At 43.7% G+C, this 17,775-nt stretch overlaps 1 protein-coding gene across 1 annotated transcript; it reads left to right on the top strand.

The window, feature by feature from the left end:
* The first annotated feature begins 8,475 nt into the window (after positions 1-8,475).
* Positions 8,476-16,769, top strand: LOC136494145 (fatty acid amide hydrolase). Its single transcript, XM_066490300.1, has 19 exons — positions 8,476-8,850; positions 8,968-9,028; positions 10,183-10,373; positions 10,456-10,585; positions 10,809-10,886; positions 10,970-11,117; positions 11,614-11,726; positions 11,812-11,887; positions 12,186-12,257; positions 12,438-12,489; positions 12,976-13,056; positions 13,128-13,211; positions 13,589-13,692; positions 13,892-13,984; positions 14,168-14,236; positions 15,037-15,101; positions 15,597-15,658; positions 15,918-16,013; positions 16,420-16,769. Exons 1-19 carry the CDS (start codon positions 8,629-8,631, stop codon positions 16,477-16,479), a joined length of 1,857 nt encoding a protein of 618 aa, XP_066346397.1. The 5' UTR covers positions 8,476-8,628; the 3' UTR covers positions 16,480-16,769.
* The last annotated feature ends 1,006 nt before the right edge of the window (positions 16,770-17,775 follow it).

Below are 17,775 nucleotides of genomic sequence, written 5' to 3'. Positions count from 1 at the left end.
ACACAACCAAATTGGACTAATAAATTTGCAAGTGATTGTTTTGTAGTTCAATAGGATGCAAGATGTGACTTGGACAAAGGCGACATGATAATCCGATGATCAACACCTCAAAGAAGACCTTAGGAGCACAAGAGAAGACCTAAGATATCGAGCAAAGTCCAAGCACGAAGATAGGAACCAAGCCACATGCAAGATCACAAAGAAACGAGCTCACAAAGGTGACCGGACGCTGGAGAAAAGCGACCGGACGCTCTGATCAGGAGGCTCGGCAACAACAACAACGACCAGACGCTGGACCAGCGCTGGCAGTAAACCGACATAACGTAGGACAGCAGTGTCTGATCGAGTACAGAGAGGTTCCAGAGCAGCAAAATTGCGACTGGACGCGTCCGATGGCATGTGACCGGACGCTGGCAGCGTCCGATCAGTAGATCATGGCTCCAATGGTCAGGACGACCGGACGTGTCCGGTCAGGACATGATCAGCTTCCGATCAGTAGCAGAAAAGCAGGATTTCATCCCCAACGGCTACTTTCTCAGTGGGGCTTATAAATACAACCCCCAACTGACCAAATGAGATGTGTGGAGTTGAGGAAACATACCAAGGGTGTTGATACACCATTTTAGTGATCTCCACTTGCATAGTGCTTAGTGTTTTATTAGGTGATTAGTGTAGGTGCTTTGCGAAGTGCTTAGGTTGATTAGACCACCGCTTATGCGCTTGGTCTAAGTTTAGGCCTAGTGTTTAGTGAGGTTTGTATACCTCTTACCACTCGATGCTTGCGCGCACCATTATTGTACATCGGAGGGGCTTGTAGTCTTGCGAGATCACACCAATCGTGTTTGTGGTGTGGCCGCCACCGTGTACCGAAGGGAACAAGGCCCGCGGCGTTTCAGCCGGATGCTTGATAGTGAAGACGGTGGGGAGCATCCGAGAGAGGCTTGCCAGAAGGCATGTTGGAGACCCACTTGCGCGTGAGGAAGGCTTGAGGCTATCCACGGAGTTACCCGACTAGGAGCTTGGCCCTTGTGAGGGATTCCTTGCGAGGGGCTCCAACGAGGACTAGGGGGAAGTTTGCGTGCTTCTCGATACCTCGGTAAAAATATCAGAGTCATCGATGGGAGTTTGCATATCTCTACCTTGCTCTTTAGCTTCCGCATTTATATTGATTGTATTACTCCTTATGTGGTAGAGATAGCAACACACTAGCAAAACCGTAGTTGCACATTTAGATAGTTTATCTTTTGCATAGGTTTTGCTAAGGTAAGAAAAAGAGGCCATAGTTTTGGAGTTAAGGTTTTTAAGTTGCCTAATTCATCCCTGCTCTTAGGCGTCACAGTCCCTTTCAAACTCAGCCATCCTCTATCGGAGCTAGGAAGTCACATCCCCATGCAGTCATGCCTCATCGATGAGGCGGTCCCAATCCTCCTTGTGTTCGCGACGGAACTAGGATTTCTCCCGGCTACGAGCAATAAGAGACTGAAAAAAGACGGTGGTTAGAACACAAAAATAGAGGAAGAAAGAGGAGGATGAGAGTCAAGACTAAGTGAATACCCAGTCAGTGGGAACAATGACGTCTCCTAGGGCATTGCTAGCCTAGTTCAGAGCTTCCAGCGTGGCCATGATCCCCTCGTTGAGACTCTCCTGCTCCATGCCCTCAGTAGAATCATCGAGGGTGAAGAGTTTTGACGACGGGTCCTGCAGACTCACCCAACGAAGCAGGGGGTCATCCCATGTGGGCAAGTGGCTGCCCCCCGATGTCAGGACTAGGGACAACTCCCTGCCGGTCTCCTCAGCAACCACCACGGTGTTCGGGGGTCCCTCACCCATGACCCCATCCATCCTGCCCACGATAGGCGTTGTCTCTTGAGTCGCCGGTAGCACGGGATGCGCTGCTACCTTGGGCACCACCACTGTAGCTTCTGGCTGCAACCCATCTGTCATAGCCACCATCACCTCCACCCTCGTCGGCAGGACCTTGTCTGGCTGTGCCACGCCTGCCGTGGTCGACGCAACGATTGTGTTCGATAGCTCCATCCGCTCCGGTGTTGGCAGCGGAATCACTTCCATCATCGGTTGTGAGGCAACCTCTGAGGGTGCCCCCTCAGCCTCGCTGATCGCTTGACCCACCGAGGGCACGGGCACCACCGTGGGCGGTGCCTGATCGGTCGACAGGGCTATGATGCCGGCTTCGCTCTCACCTAAAATGGGAGTGACATCAGGCGATGGCCCCTACCTTACCTGAAGGGTGACGCTCTTCTTGGGTGCTGCGCTTAAGAAGTGCCCCGTCTGACCTGTCTCCCAATGCTGTAGAAGAAACAAAAGGCGTGGGTCATGATGAAAATAAGAGAAAGTAGAGAAAAATAGAGAAAACACAGAAGCTAGTGACTTACGTTGGCGCTGTTGGGCGGTGGAGACATTTGGGGGATGAACCCCTGGGCCCCTACTCTACCTCGTTGGGTTAGGACTGTTTTGAGCCTACTCCCTGCTCTTGGGTAGAGGGGTCTGCCTCCCTTGCGTCAGGGGGCACGGTAGCGGAGCCACCCCCCTCCACCGACACCTCGGGCATGGATATAGATCCACTCACCCCTCATAGCTCTTGAGGTGCAGCGGCGGGGCTACCCCCCTACGCTGGCACCTTAGGCATGGCAACAGACCCACCCACTCCTGCTATCTCCTAGGGTAGGCCGATGGTTCGGCTCGTCTCCATCGACCCCGTGAACACGCTTTCTCCCACATGGAACAGGAAAGGCCCCTACACGGATGAGTGGGTACCTATCAGCATATCCTTACTCACCGGGTCATCCTACTCACTATTGGAAACTACCTTGTCATCCTCATTGTTGTCATCATCGCCGTCATCACTGTCTGACTCCTCTCCTTGCTCTCGTGTCTGCAACTTCTGTTGCTTCTTCCTCCTCTCATCCTCCTTGGCCTTCTTCTGTCACTCGGCCGTGGCACGATTTGCCGCCGCCACGAGCGGGTCCTTTGGCAGTGGGGCTGGGCGATCCATAAGGACGAGTCTCTTCAGCTAGTCCCCCTATCTCAATATCAGCATCAAGAGGTTGGGAGTTCAATTAAAAAGGAGGCACGGGGAAAGAGAACTTATGAAGTCAATGTACCCTAGTTTTGGCCGCATTGGGAGATGCCCTCACACCGGATACACAAAATCAAGAACGGCGCCGACATCGTCCCGCAAAGGCTCCATCGCCTCCTTGATGTGCTGCGCCACTTTGGAGGGGGAGAGCGCTCCCTCAGCGAGCGCCATCCCATCGAGTGACGCTCCGGGCACCATCACGTGCAGGGGAAGCGCACGCCTCATCAGCAATGCCACTCTCCGCGTGTGGTAGGCGTCGATGATCCCCGACCCCTTCACGCCCCTCTCCTTCAAAATTCGAATGGCGGCGAGATGGTCCTGGATTTTGTTCTTGTCTTTATCTAGGAGCCCCACTTCCTCCATGATTCTAGGACCTCTTCGATGTGGCGCCCAGTGAACGCTAGCAAGGGGGTGGCTGCATTGTCCTTGACATAGAACCAATGCGAATGCCACCCCTTATTGGAGGTTGACAGATGCATCGGCGGGTACTCATTGACCCTGTTGTTGCGGAGCTAGATGCCGGTGCATCCCATCGGCATGTTTAGCTCTTGCCTCTTCTCCTGCTTCTTCAGGAGGGTGACTGCGAAGAAATACCACCACAGGGCGAAGTGGGGACTAATCCCCAAGAACCCCTCACATAGGGCGATGAATGTCGCAATATGCTGGATCCCATTAGGAGTAAGGTGCTGCAGCTCCACCTTATAGTAATGCAGCAACCCCTGAAGGAACATGTGGGTGGGGGTGGCAAATCCCCGCTCATGGAAGTGAGCGAAGGATACAATGTAGCCTTCAGGCGACGATGACGCGTCCTCATTGCCGGACAGCCACCACTCCTCGATGGCGGTCTATGCGCAAAGAAGGCCGCGGCAAATGAGGCCCTTCAGGCGCTGGAGGGTGACATCGGATCTACATCATGGCTCCATTAAACGATTGGGGTGGATGGATGTGAACTTGACAGTGGCTGAGATGCGGATGTGGGAGGCTTAGGCAATTGGCGGTGGAGGTTGTAGATGCAAAGGCAAGGAGGCAATGTACGAAACCCTAGGGGCAAACCCTTTGATTTTATAGGGGTGACGAATGCGAGGAAGGCAAGCGTCCACCTAGATCTCTGCGCCTGCCACGATTCGCCACCACGTCACCACGCGGGATATGCGCCCGCAATCCCTATCCTTTCCCTCCGAAGACGCGCCGGACATTTCGCCTTCCTGGGTGAACTAGGACTCTTTATCAGCAGAAGAAATATAGGTCAAAAAGCGTTCCTCCAACCCGCCTAGGCCTAGGAGAGGGCTGGCCCATCAACGGTTTCGACGACCGTCCCAAGGTAGCCTTACGATGAAGGATGGGTCCGTGAGCGGCCAAAACCTAGGCACATGAGTGTCATAAGCATCTCGACCCATGATTGAGTCTCAGGCAGGCGAACTCTTGCTAGATCCCCACGAATGGGATACTGGGACTCCAATCGAACTATCTAGTTATCAAAACACCAAATCTCATAGCCATACCCGCTAAGGGTCGGAATTACCCCCTGGCGATTCTATCCGAATCATCCGGGGGCTTGGGGGCTACACCCAACGGAGGCGCTCGCGCGCACCCTCTAGCAAATTGAAATACCCCCTGGGCAATTCTATCCAAATCACCCGGGGGCTCGGCCCCTGACGAATCGAAATACCCCCGGACGATTCTATATGAATCATCTGGGGGCTCGAGGGCTACACCCATCGGGTACGCTCGCGCACACCCTCTAGCAAGTTAAATCACCCTTGAGCGATTCTATCCGAATCACCTGGGGGCTTGGGGGCTACTGTCGGGGACCGAATACCGGGGTACCTAAAGAGGAGGAGCTAATAACCATCAAACGTTGATGCTTTCGAACAGACATGAATGCAACCACACTTCTTGCCCAAACGACCGAAGGTTGGCTCTGCCTCGCCCGACCCCTGAGGGCTGGCTCCGCATTGCCCGACGTCTGGGGGTAGACTTCGCCTTTCTCGATGACTGAGGGCTACACTCCGCCTCGCCTAACTTTTGGGGGTAGACTTCGCCTTTCCCGATGACTGAGGGCTGCACTCTGCCTCGCCCAACGTCTGGGGGTAGACTCCGCCTTTCCCGACAACTGAGGGCTAGCTCCGCCTCGCCCGATGTCTGAGGACAGGCTTCGCCTCGCCCGATGTTTGGAGGCAGGCTTCGCCTCGCCCGACGTCCAAGGGCTGGCTCCGCCTCGCCCGATGTCTAGGGGCTGGGCTTTGCCTCGCTCGATGTCTAGGGGTAGACTCTGCCTCGCCCGACGTCCAAGGGCGGACTCTGCCTTGCCCAACATCTAGGGGTGGACTCCTCCTCGCCCGGCGATCAAGGGCTGGCTCCGCCTCACCTGACGTTTGAGGGCAGACTCCGCGTCACCCGATGTCTATACGCTACTCCTTCATAACTACACGTGCAGATAAGGCGCCTAAGTCAACCGTAATACTGAGGACCATACCCTACACGCCTGCAGAAAAGTACAATCAGGATATGACCAGACGGGCGCTTTAAGCCCTTCCAGGCATGTCAGAGCCCAAACAGTGTTGTGGGCGCCGATATTTGTCCTACAGTATTATGGGCGTCGACATTTGCCCTCGGACACGAATCTTGATGGAAACATAGGACAACCAGTACGGTCCAGGAGGAAACTCATGTCATCTATAGTAACGAATGTGGGGCCTCTACGCCGTCTGCTCCCCGTAGGTTCGCGACTAGGCACCCTGGTGCGTCGCGTCGCCCGCGAGGGTGGGATGGGACGTGACCACTTGCTGAACGAAGCCAGAGCATGACCCTATCTAGTATCACCGAACGTGCTATCTCTGGCACCATCTGCTGTGTCAGCAGGGCATGCTCAAAGGAAAAGGAAGACCCGGCACCTTCGAAGGACCTTCTTTGCCTCTGGTTTCTTATTTCTTTCATCTGTAATCCTTGCTCCTCCTTGATCTATAAAATAGAGGGCAGAGCACCCCACTAAGGGGATGAATCAATTCAACACACTACGTATCACATAACACATAGCTAAGCAGCAACCAAGCTCTCAGCGTCCTTTTAACCTTTTCATCAGAGACTTGAGACATGTCCCTCTCTCGACCGTTTGTACCCCTACTACGAACCTTTCGGTGCTAATAACAAGAGCAACAACTGCAAACTGGATGTAGTGACATTCTGCCCAAACCAGTATAAACCTTGTGTCTTTTAGCTCATCATCCGGGCCCAACACGTAACAAATACAAATTTACTAGTTAGTGTTTACTCGAAACACTGATATGTACACTTATTCTATTGATATGTAATCCTTATTTTCAGCTGTTTCATATAAATTTTGATTTTATAATTATTGTGGTACTTAAATATTGATTTTATGGATTGTTTTCGAGAGAGAAGATGATGATTCTGACATTGAATCTGTAGACTTTCCTAAGTTTGTGGTGGCAAGCAACTAATTAGTATGCTTGAACTACATGATCATGGATGGACCAGCTATATTGTATGGTTGATACTTTTGATGAACCTGATATGTATTAATCATGTATGGTTGCATAATGGTGGACATCACCTTATGAAATTAATGTAGCATAAACATGTGTGTCCTATTTTTTTAGTAGCTCGTGAGCTAAACGAGCCAGCTTGAGCTCGGTAACGAGCTGAGCCGAGCTACCCCTCTAGCTCATAATATTAACGAGCTGAGCCGAGCTGGCTTGATATCCGATCCTATTTTGGAGCCTAGCCGTCTCTACAAATCCATTTACTAGAAACAGCTCATTGTCCGCCTCTATGAATGATTTGCAGAGGCGGAAGAGTAACCTCTATATAGATGCATTACATTAAAAGACCGTAGGAGTGTAGTTATGATTTCATTTTTTTAAAAAAATTACAATATTTATTTAAATTGTTGTCAATTTAGTTTAGAGAAAATATAAGAAATTTGTAAAGTTTTTAAAATTAATTTTACATAGTTTTGTGGATGTGTTGCTTTCTAGTTGGTTATGTTTGATGTTTATGCATGTGAAAGTTTAAAAATACGTTTAGACATCATCTAATCTTTTTGGGAATTTTTGTGGAACTTTTCCTCATCTTTAGAGAGCAAAACCTAATTTTTGGATGCTTCAAAATATTTGTGAAATGCATAGAAAGCAGGAAGAGAGAGAGAGAGAGCTACATACTATAAAGCCATTAGAAATATTATACTCATTCAGGACCTGTATATGGTTAGGAAAGCTGCAGGCTTCATAGACATTGTAGTACTCATTTTGGGTGCATGGAGCAAGGATTTATTTATTGCCCAGCAGCAAGGCCTCAGTCCAAACAAACTCTCTTAGTATAACAAACAATATATGGCATATTGCACCAGATTAAAAAGATATAAGCATGGGGCCGTCCGGCTAAAAAAAAAAAACTGTAGCGACTGAAAAAAAGTTACTGTTTACAAATGAATTTGCGAGAAAAAAAATACTGTTTAAGAAGTGGCCGGATATGGTGTCAGCCGAATGCAGCCAATCAAAATTTTTACGTGGTTTGTCTTTTTCATTTCGCTAGTTAAGATGTTGCTGACTTGTTTCAAGTCCTCTTGACAAGGTCAATCAAAATGTCGATCGACGTTTCAACCGGCAAATAATGCACTTTTTTTTTTGTTTATTTATAAATAAAGCCCTTGTTTAGTTCTAAGGTCAAATTCCAAAAAAGTGCTATAGTACCCATCACATCGAATCTTGCGATACGTTCATGGAGCATTAAATGTAGACGAAAAAAAACTAATTGCACAGTTTGGTTGGAAATCGCGAGACGAACGTTTTGAGCCTAATTAAACCATAATTGAACACTAATTGCTAAATAAAAACGAAAGTGTTACAGTAGCCCAAAATCCAAAATTCACCCTCAAAATGTTGCTTCCGGCGAAACACGGTTGCGGCAGAGTTTGACGAACGAGAGACGATGACGATCCATCCCAAATCCCAATCGGGTCGCCATCAATCTCTTGCAATGGTCTGCAGGAGCTCTTCTGGAAGATGATGAAAGCACAGCAGGAGCCCAAGCGGGGAAGAAAACACTGGTAGGGTCGGCTCGGCGGGTACGACTGGATTTATGTGGAGGAGCCTCTTTAGTTCCACTCTAAAATGTCAAATTTTTTAAAATTTTTTTATCACATTAAATTTTTGGACACATGTATAAAACATTAAATATAAATAAAAAATAAAACTAATTACATAATTTAGATGAAATCTACTATATTAATCTTTTAAGTTTAATTAGACTATGATTAAATACTATTTATTAAATAACAACGAAAAAACATTAAATATTTTACCAAACATTTCGGCATCCAAACGGTGCCGAGGTGTCCCCGCCACGGCATCGTCGTCTTGCTCTGGCATTGCATCCCTGCCCTGCTCTGCCAGCTTTGTCGACTCCGCCCACCAACGCATTAAATTAAACCCCCATTCAATTCACTCATTCTTCTCCATTCTTCCCTTCCTGCTGTCCTGCGTCTGCTCTGCTGCTACAGCGGCATCGGTATGGGCGGATCGAATTCCACGGGGAGGGGGTCCGGGTCCGGCCCGCGTGCCATGCCGCCGGTGGAGGAGGTGGACATCGCCGCCGTCAGGTACAAGTCGCCCACGACGCAGGCGCCGCAGCTCGCCGGCTTCTCCCTCAGGGCCTTCCTCTGGCTCATGGAGTCGTCCCTGCTCGGACCACTCATCACCTCCGTCCTCAAGTCGCAGAACAACATGCCGCAGGCAGGTTCCCCCGTCCCCTCCTTATCCCCTTGCCCGCCTCGTCGACTCACCCCCATTCATTTTCATTCCTCGTAATAATTCTTTGTCTGCCGTGCCTCCTCTCTATGATTCATTCAGATGCTGCAGCAGACGGTGATCCCCGAGCGCCCCATGTACTACCCGGAGTTCCCACCGCAGGGTAGGATTAGGATTCTCGATTTCGTTTCCTGCTGCATGTTTTTTCTTCCACTGTTGGTTCACGCCTGCTCAGATTGACGGTTGACTTTACATTTCTTCTCACATGATTAACTTGACTTACACATAATACATTTTCAAAAAAATTAAAATTAAAAAAAAAAAACTTGCACATACTAGTACTGCATTCTGAGCATCTAACCAAACCCCCACCATTTTGACATAAACCATCAGTAAAGCAAGGCTACTTCCCTTGGTCCACGCCAAGAGGTTTAGGCATTTAGAACAGAACCTTAAAACCTCACTTATGAAGCGCATTAAATTTGCTGAACACAGCTACCTCATGTTGAAACTGATGACATTTAACTTATTTTCTTTCATCGGTAGCAGCACGAGACAATCCTAATGGTATATGTTGATCTGCTAAGCAAAGTTCAGATTTACACAAAAGCAGAATATTACTAAAAAAAGCTTTATAATACCGCTTTAGGAGATTTATAGGGGTTAGCTTCTGCTGTATGGATAATCATGATAATTCCTATACGAAAGTTCTACTTTTTATCCAAAACTATAATTCATTGGTGTCCTGGGGTTCGGGCATCCCCGTCAGCCAAAATACAGTTAACCCAAAATGCTGCAAAGTTTCAAAAATCTCTCACAAAAATCATTTATGTAGTACATATAAGGTAAGTAAGCCTGCAAAAGACCAATCTCAAATACATCCTTGATGTTGAGATTCAAAAAACACAAGTGTTACTGTCACTACATGATAAAAACAGTGCCAGATTCACTTCTTGTCTATTTGTTTCTTGACATGGTGGACTAATCCGAAACTTCTTTGTTGCAGAAGCTATGATTAACTTTTTTGTGTACTACATACATGATTTTTTTTACGAATTTTTGAAATATTGCAACATGATAAATTCAGTAATGGAGGCACCCCGCCATACCCCTGGATACTAAATCTGCAATATTTCTAAAAACCGCTCTACTCCATTGAACACTTCCTTCTTCCATGTAATCCGATGCTCCAAATCCCCTGGATGATCATTTCGATAATGCAGCTTTTGCCACAATTTCTGGGTTGGTCTATTCCTACAAGTGTCATCTTACTCACTGTGTATTGTCAATTCTGTGTTGCTGTCCCCAATTATTCAGACCCAGAGCCAGAAGTTGTGCTTGTAGATGAAGATAGGGACCCAGTGGAAAGAGTCCACGAAGCACTACAGTGCCTTCCGCAGTATGATCCGTCAATTCGTTGGACAATCGAGGAGAATCCCCCTTTCCTTTACTGGAAGATCCGTGACTTTGCACATGCATACCGCTCGGGGATCACGACTCCTTCAGCTGTAAGTGGATCATTGGACAGAATGTTGCTTACTTGCCCTCCCACATCTTAATTTGATGTTTCAACTCTCATCCATGGGATAGGTTGCCGAGTATGTTATTGCAGGCGTCGAAGAGTGGAACAACAAGAAGCCCCCAATGCCAATGTTGATCTATTTTAATGCAGATGATCTCAAGAAGCAAGCTGAGGCTTCCACAAAGAGATTTCAGCAAGGTTGGCCAAAACTTAGCCACCCATGTTCCTATTTGTTAATAGTTGACACTTTATGACTGTACAGATCTTCTTTTCTTTGAATTCAAATGGCTTCAAGTAGAAATTCCATTTTTTAAAATCACTTTATGATTGTACAAATCTTCTTTTCTTTTAATTCAAATGGCTTCAAGTAGAAATTCCATTTTTAAAATCGCATCTGATATGTGTTGCTACTTTTGCCCAGGAAATCCGATATCCATTTTAGATGGGGTCTTTGTTGCCATTAAGGATGACATTGACTGCTTCCCGTATCCAACAAAGGGTTAGTTTAATTGACAGCTTCCATATTTTTCTGTGTCACTGTTCAAGAAGTACAATCCATATCATGTTTTCATTGGATGGCAGGTGCTACAACATTCTTTGACCAAATCCACACTGTGGAGAAAGATGCAGTCTGCGTGGCTCGGTTGCGGAAATGTGGAGTCATCTTTATCGGTAAAGCAAACATGCATGAACTAGGCCTTGGAGTAACTGGAAACAATCCAAATTATGGGTATGATCAATTGTTGCACAACTGCTCAGTCTGTTAAAAATGTTCACCCTTATGTACAATGTAGTTGTTTTTCTAGTTGAAGCCAAAGGATATATTCATATATGGCCACTTTGTCAAGTTATACATGGATAAAATAAATATTCTTCCTTTTTTTCTAGACATTCAGAATACAAGAGAATTTGACATCTTTTCCTATATTATCTCACTTTTCTTAAAAATTGCTCAAAAAATGTTTCCTTACTACATCCTGGATGCAAACTCCATGACCTCGAGTAGAGCTTAGTTAAAATCAGAATTCTGGAATGCACATATACATGATATTCAGCACTGTCATCGATTGAAGAACCTTACTCTATAAAGTCACAAAAGAAAAAGGGCAATCCACAATTGCCATTTATCAGAATGATCAGATATTTTCATCTGCCGTTTTGTTCTTCAGTTCTTCTTCTGTTATGTTTGTCACTTAATCTTCACTTTTCCTTAACTTCTCTTTCAGGACAGCAAGAAATCCACATTCGGTTGATAGATATACTGGTGGTTCTTCATCTGGTCCTGCTGCATTAGTATCATCAGGATTATGCTCAGCAGCAATTGGAACAGATGGTGGAGGTTTGTACATATAGAAGCCCAATATTAATTGTCACAGATTCTTATCTGTAGTCTGTCTCTGATTGGTACCTTTTACCTACAACAGGTTCAGTTAGAATTCCATCTGCACTTTGTGGTATTGTTGGTTTCAAGACAACATATGGGAGGACAGATATGACTGGGTAATAAAAACAAGTTCTATTGAATTGATTATTTACAAGAGTTATTCTTTTATCTGTCATATTTGTTATATATGCATTGGACTACCTTCCAAGATTACTAAAATAAGCTGCTCTAGTCACAAGCTAGCATCCACTGTGGTCTGAAACAGCTTATTGTTTTATTTTGCATGGTATTGTCCAAAAATCAACCAAGTTAGACTATTTAGTTGCTACATGCAATTATCTTATACTGAATCTCATTAAAAATCCTTCAAAGTCTTGCAATTTCTTGTTGTATGATTATATATCTTGTTTGCAGGGTACTTTGTGACTCTGGGACTGTTGAAGTTGCTTCTCCTCTTGTATCATCAGTTGAGGATGCTATACTAGTGTAAGCTACTTGGTGTGCTATATGATACCATGAGATCCCCTGCATAAGCCTGTTAAGTTTAGGTGTCTCATTGAGAAAGTTAGAAGTTTTGCCAATGCTTCTTTTTGTGATACTGGGTAATGTTTGATTATCCTGTTGATAAAACTGGATATTTGTTAACTGTATTATATGGAATTTCAGGTATTCTGCAATAGCAGGCTCAAGACCTATGAATAAGCTTACCCTTAGACCAGTAAGATATTACTCCCTCCGTTTCAAATTATAAGACGTTTTAGCTTTTCTAGATACATTGCTTTTATTATGTATCTAGACGTAGTGTTATATACTTATATCTAAGTGCATATACAAAAGCTATGTATCTAGAAAAGCCAAAACGTCTTATAATTTGGAACAGAGGGAATACATTCTAATATTTCCTGCCTTTTAAATATCAAGAATGCTGGTATGCCTTTCATGTGCCGTGTATGCTGTCAGATTATACCAATCAGCCTTAGGCAGTTGCCTTTGAAATGATATCAGATTGAAATTTTTTGTTGTTTTCCATAGCTAGATAGCTTCTTTTTTTGCTAGATAACATTTTTTTTTTGCTAGATAACCTTCTCTATTGTTCCCCAGAAATCCAGCATGACTTATAACTAAATAACTTTTTTTTTTGCTGAATATAGCACATTTGATTGAGCTCACAGCATCTGCATTTCTGTTTCTTTCCTCTTTGCAGTCGCCACTATGTGTCCCAAATTTATTGTCTCCAGAAAACAGCAATATCCTGGGATCAGTTAAAATAGGAAAATATACAGAGGTATGTTTGTGCACTTCAAACGTTAGTTTGGTATGTCCCTACCTATTCTCAAAAGAAATTTGCTTTTGTAGTGGTTTAATGATGTTTCTGATCATGAGATATCGAGTACATGTGACGATGCACTTAAACTTCTCTGCAGCGCTTTCGGATGTCAAGTAAGCCCATTCTATCTCAATGACTTAGATGTAACAATGCAGGATTAATGTTTCTCTTAGTTATAGATATAGAAGTTACAATAGATCATTTGCCTTCTTATATATATAAAAAAAATCACTTAGACTTAAGATGGACAAACTCTTCTCAGAATAGAAGCATCTGTGTTATGATGTGGCTTTTGATGTATATAAGTAAGTTATGTTTAGATAAATCAATGCCATCAACTTCAACCTAGTGGCTATGACTATATGTTCATTGTGTTTGCAGTTCCTCTAATTCATAACTGATATTGAGCTGACCACATGGTATCTATTGTATATGCACATTCATCTCTTCTAACATCTCAACTAACAAGTCCTGATTTGCTTCTTTGAAGATAGAGGAGATAACATTACCAGAGCTTGAAGAGATGCGTACTGCCCATGTTGTCTCAATTGGCTCAGAGTCATTCTGTGACCTGAATCCTCATTACAAAGCAGGGTACCTATCTGTTTGATGGATACCATTTCCATAATGTTATCCCCAGTGTAGTTATGGCATTTCCTTCCAAGGGGAAACACTTCATGAAATTATTGGTCTGCAACATGCTGAAAATTTAAGTTATTTGTTAGAATGGGCTATCTTAAGCAAAATATTTTCTGTGCTGTACTATTGTTCTCATTCTCCTTGTCTCTTCCAGAAGGAAAACTGAGTTTACGCTGGATACTCGAACAAGTTTGGCACTTTTTGGGTCGTTCACTGCAACTGATTATGTGGCTTCTCAAAGTATAAGGTGAACATGAGCATGCTTAGAGGTTATGAATTCAGTTTACGTTTTAAGCTTATCTTGATTTGTGCAATTGAACCTAAACTTTCAAGTATCTGTTAATGACCTACTATCGTAATAACTGTTTGTTTCTTTTTCCTATATTGTGCTAAACATGCGCTTAATGTACCTTTGATGGGGCTTATATAGGAGGAGGATAATGCACTATCACATGGAAGCTTTCAAGAAGGTCGATGTCATAGCAACTCCTACAACTGGGTAATAAATGCAGAAGTTTTTTTATCACATGAAAAAATTTACATTTTAAAAGTTTCTCGAGGTACCCTAAAAAAATCTAATGCTATTTTTCACATGACAAATCTATATAATGTTTTTTTAATATATATTAGTAGTCAAACCTGGCCAACACTCTCACGGTGCAACTGGTCAGCACAACACGCCAAAGAAGCGGTTGGCTGAGCCAGCCCGGGTTCGAGTCACGGCACCATCTTCTTAAGACGAAAATCAGGGGGACGTCTCTCCCCCTGGTCGAGTCTAGTAGTCAAACCTGAGGAAGTTTGATCTCTCAGCAATGGATTATAATGTAAAAGAGATCTTTGGAGTTATATCTTATCTGGAAATACATCAGTGTGCACGGGTGGAGCTTGGTTAGACCAAGCTGGCCCATGTCCCTCCTGCCCAATGTGTTCTCCACTATCTTATCTAAACAGTAACTTTGGTACTATTCGTAGGTGGTTAATGCTCAATTATATAGACTGCGCCCCTCCGCCTTCCCTCTTTGTTCCTGTAGTTAATTTCCGCCACTGTCAGTGGCATAGAAATAGTTAGATATGTAGTTGTAGCCTAAGTGAAGCACATAATTCTAGACAATATCCCTGAACTGATCTTTGTCAATACGCTTTTCAAATAGACAGGAATAAGTGACATATGTGATCTACAAGTATATATCTATGTTCCCTAAAACGATGGTGCACGGTGCACCTCAAATTATGCATGGTTATTCTACATCAAGAAGCTTTGTATTGCTGTAATAACTAAGCAACTGTGCTGTTTTCCAGCATTACTGCTCCAAAAATACCTCCAAGTGCTCTGAAGTCAGGAGAGTCAAATTATGTTGTGTCAGGTAAACTGTGAGCAGGATACTGTAATTTAGGCATCTTAATTAGATCTTTAATTTGTCAAAAAAGAGTTTATATTAATTTTAGTGGTTTTCACAATGCTATTATGTTTGACGAAAAGATGCTGAAAACCAGATGTAAGATATGTGTTGTTTGGCAGGTAGTGTGTGTTGTTGTTTTTTACAACCAACTAATCAAGCAAGCTGGTACAAGAGAACACAAAATGGTTCCTTTTTTTGCTTGCTCGATAAACCATTAAGTTTGAAGAGAACAGAACTTGGGTGGTTTCATTAATTTCATTGTGTATAGCAAATCATGCTTATTAGACTGGGAACTGGGAAGATTTGTTCACAATCTGTATTATTTTTAGGTGGTTTACTAAGAAAATTATATGTTGTTTTTTGGCTTGATATAACCTATTTGATACTCAGTGTAAGTATGGTTGTTTGTTCTACAGAGATGACAACACACGCCTTTTCTAACATTGCTCTTGCTTGCAGCTTACTTGATGCGATTCATCATAGCAGGGAACCTTCTTGGTCTCCCAGCAATAACTGTGCCTGTAAGTGGTATCAATGTATCATACAAATACTTGTTTCATCTTCTAGTTACCTGTTGTGGTCTATATATACCGGAGCCTGACCATAATATTACCACTCGATATATATATACTGAAACCTTTTGTATTATTGATGTCAATAGCATTGCCATTGTTTCTGATAGACAACTTGGGAACTTGTATAAGAAAATCGATGAGTTTGGCTTAATATGGATCAGAGGCACAAAAGTTATACTTTGGTGACATGTCGCTCTCCTGTCAGGTTGGTCATGACAAGCAGGGCCTTCCTATAGGTCTGCAACTGATAGGCCGTCCATGGGGTGAGGCAAGCTTATTGAGGGTGGCTTCTGCAGTGGAGGTACTGGTCATATAGTCATGTCCACTAAGTTTAAGTTTGCTTTCCGTAGTTGTGGTTGCAGCAGAGAATCTGGTCATATCCACTAAGTTTAAGTTTGCTTGCTGCCACTTGTCTTTTAACGCTGCTTGAAGAGCACCAAATGACCTGTTCTATACCTTGGGTACATACGGAGTACATGGTAACATGAACAAGTTGATTTATAAGGTAGAGAAGTATTTAGTATTACAGTGTAAATAAAAAAAGCTACACAACTTGTTTATGAAAAGGGAACTTTAGATTTAATTGGTAAGGGAATAAGCATGTTTTTTGCGGAAGCTTTTACTCTGGAGTATCTTGTGCTTGTAGAACTCTGGGGAATTAGTAATAATTAAACATGTGAATGAAAAATAGTTCCCTCTGCTTGCAGGAGCTGTGTCTGAAGAAACGGAAGCGGCCCTCTGCATTTTATGACATTTTGAAGGCCTGAAACGTCGTTGTACATAATTCCGGTGTTCTGTGATGGCATGGGTGTGAGGAAGGGTGGGTGAGAGTGGCTGAGAAGAGTTTCATCTTCTCAAGTTGTCTGTAGTACAAATACTGTCATAGTCACCATGATGGGGATATCACATCTGCTATAATAAGCCTGATGTAGTTAGAGCTCAATGTATATTTGGTATGGATATTTAGAGCTCAATGCACAAGCTGACGTGTGGATTCGACAAGGCGTGAATGTTTTTTTTTTAATAATACAACGTAGGCGTGAATGTTGTTGTGACCTTTCTTCCTACCTGCTGTCTATCTTTTTTAAATTATAAAAAAAATGTTGATCCTGATCCTCTTCTGATCATATCACTACGGCCTACGGAAGGGCATTTCCGGTACTAGTTAAAATCGTCGGGTGATTGGCATGTCCAAATGCGAACCAGCCACTTGTCCTGGCTAGCTACGAACTCTGGATTCGTACGGGCGGCGTGGCCACCACAGAGCATGCTGCGGCGGCTAGCTGGTGCCACCTCCACTTCCACCATTGATGGCCACGAGACTATCCGTTCCATTTTCCTAAAGGCTCACCTCACTGATTGATATATGTCGCTGCAGCAAAGTCAAAGAGATTAAATGTTTATTTCTTGTGTTCGTCGCAAGGTTCTGATAAATGTGTGCCAATAGTTCCAAGTAGATATCATTCCTTTAGCTTGCGAAATTGACTTATCACGTATTTTGTTAGGAGAAAATGCATAAGTTATTCTTGAACTAATTTCTCCATCTTGAAAGAGGTGTAATTCTAGTTCTGTTCTTAGTTAAAGTATCCAAAGTTTGATCAGAATTAGAGGAAAAATATCAATATTTATGACACCAAATAGATATATCTTGAAAATATATTACATGTTGAATCCAATGATACTTATTTGGTATCATAAATATTGATACATTTTTGTATAAATTTGTTTAAATTTGAGACGTTTTGACCCAATATTATGCTGGAATTGTATTCTTTTCCACACAAAGAGATTACTTTTTGATGAAGGCAAAGTAAAACAAATGCACCATTTCACATCTCTTGGTGTGAACTAATTTGCCTCACGTAGAAAAAAAGTAAGGTCCCCTTTCGAACAAAGAAAAATGAGAAATTCTAAAGGATTGAAATTCTATAGAAAAACTCCTATAAAACCCTTTGGAACAAAAGATCGGGCTCATACAGATCCTCTAGATAATCGGGCTCATACAGATCCTCTAGATAATCGGGCTCATACAGATCCTCTAGATAATTTTAGAGAAATTCTAC

This window comes from Miscanthus floridulus, chromosome 11 (genome assembly GCF_019320115.1).
Source record: "Miscanthus floridulus cultivar M001 chromosome 11, ASM1932011v1, whole genome shotgun sequence".
NCBI classification, from domain to species: Eukaryota; Viridiplantae; Streptophyta; class Magnoliopsida; order Poales; family Poaceae; genus Miscanthus; species Miscanthus floridulus.
The sequence above is the reverse complement of the archived record's forward strand: the minus strand, read 5'-3'. Positions and strand labels throughout refer to the sequence as shown.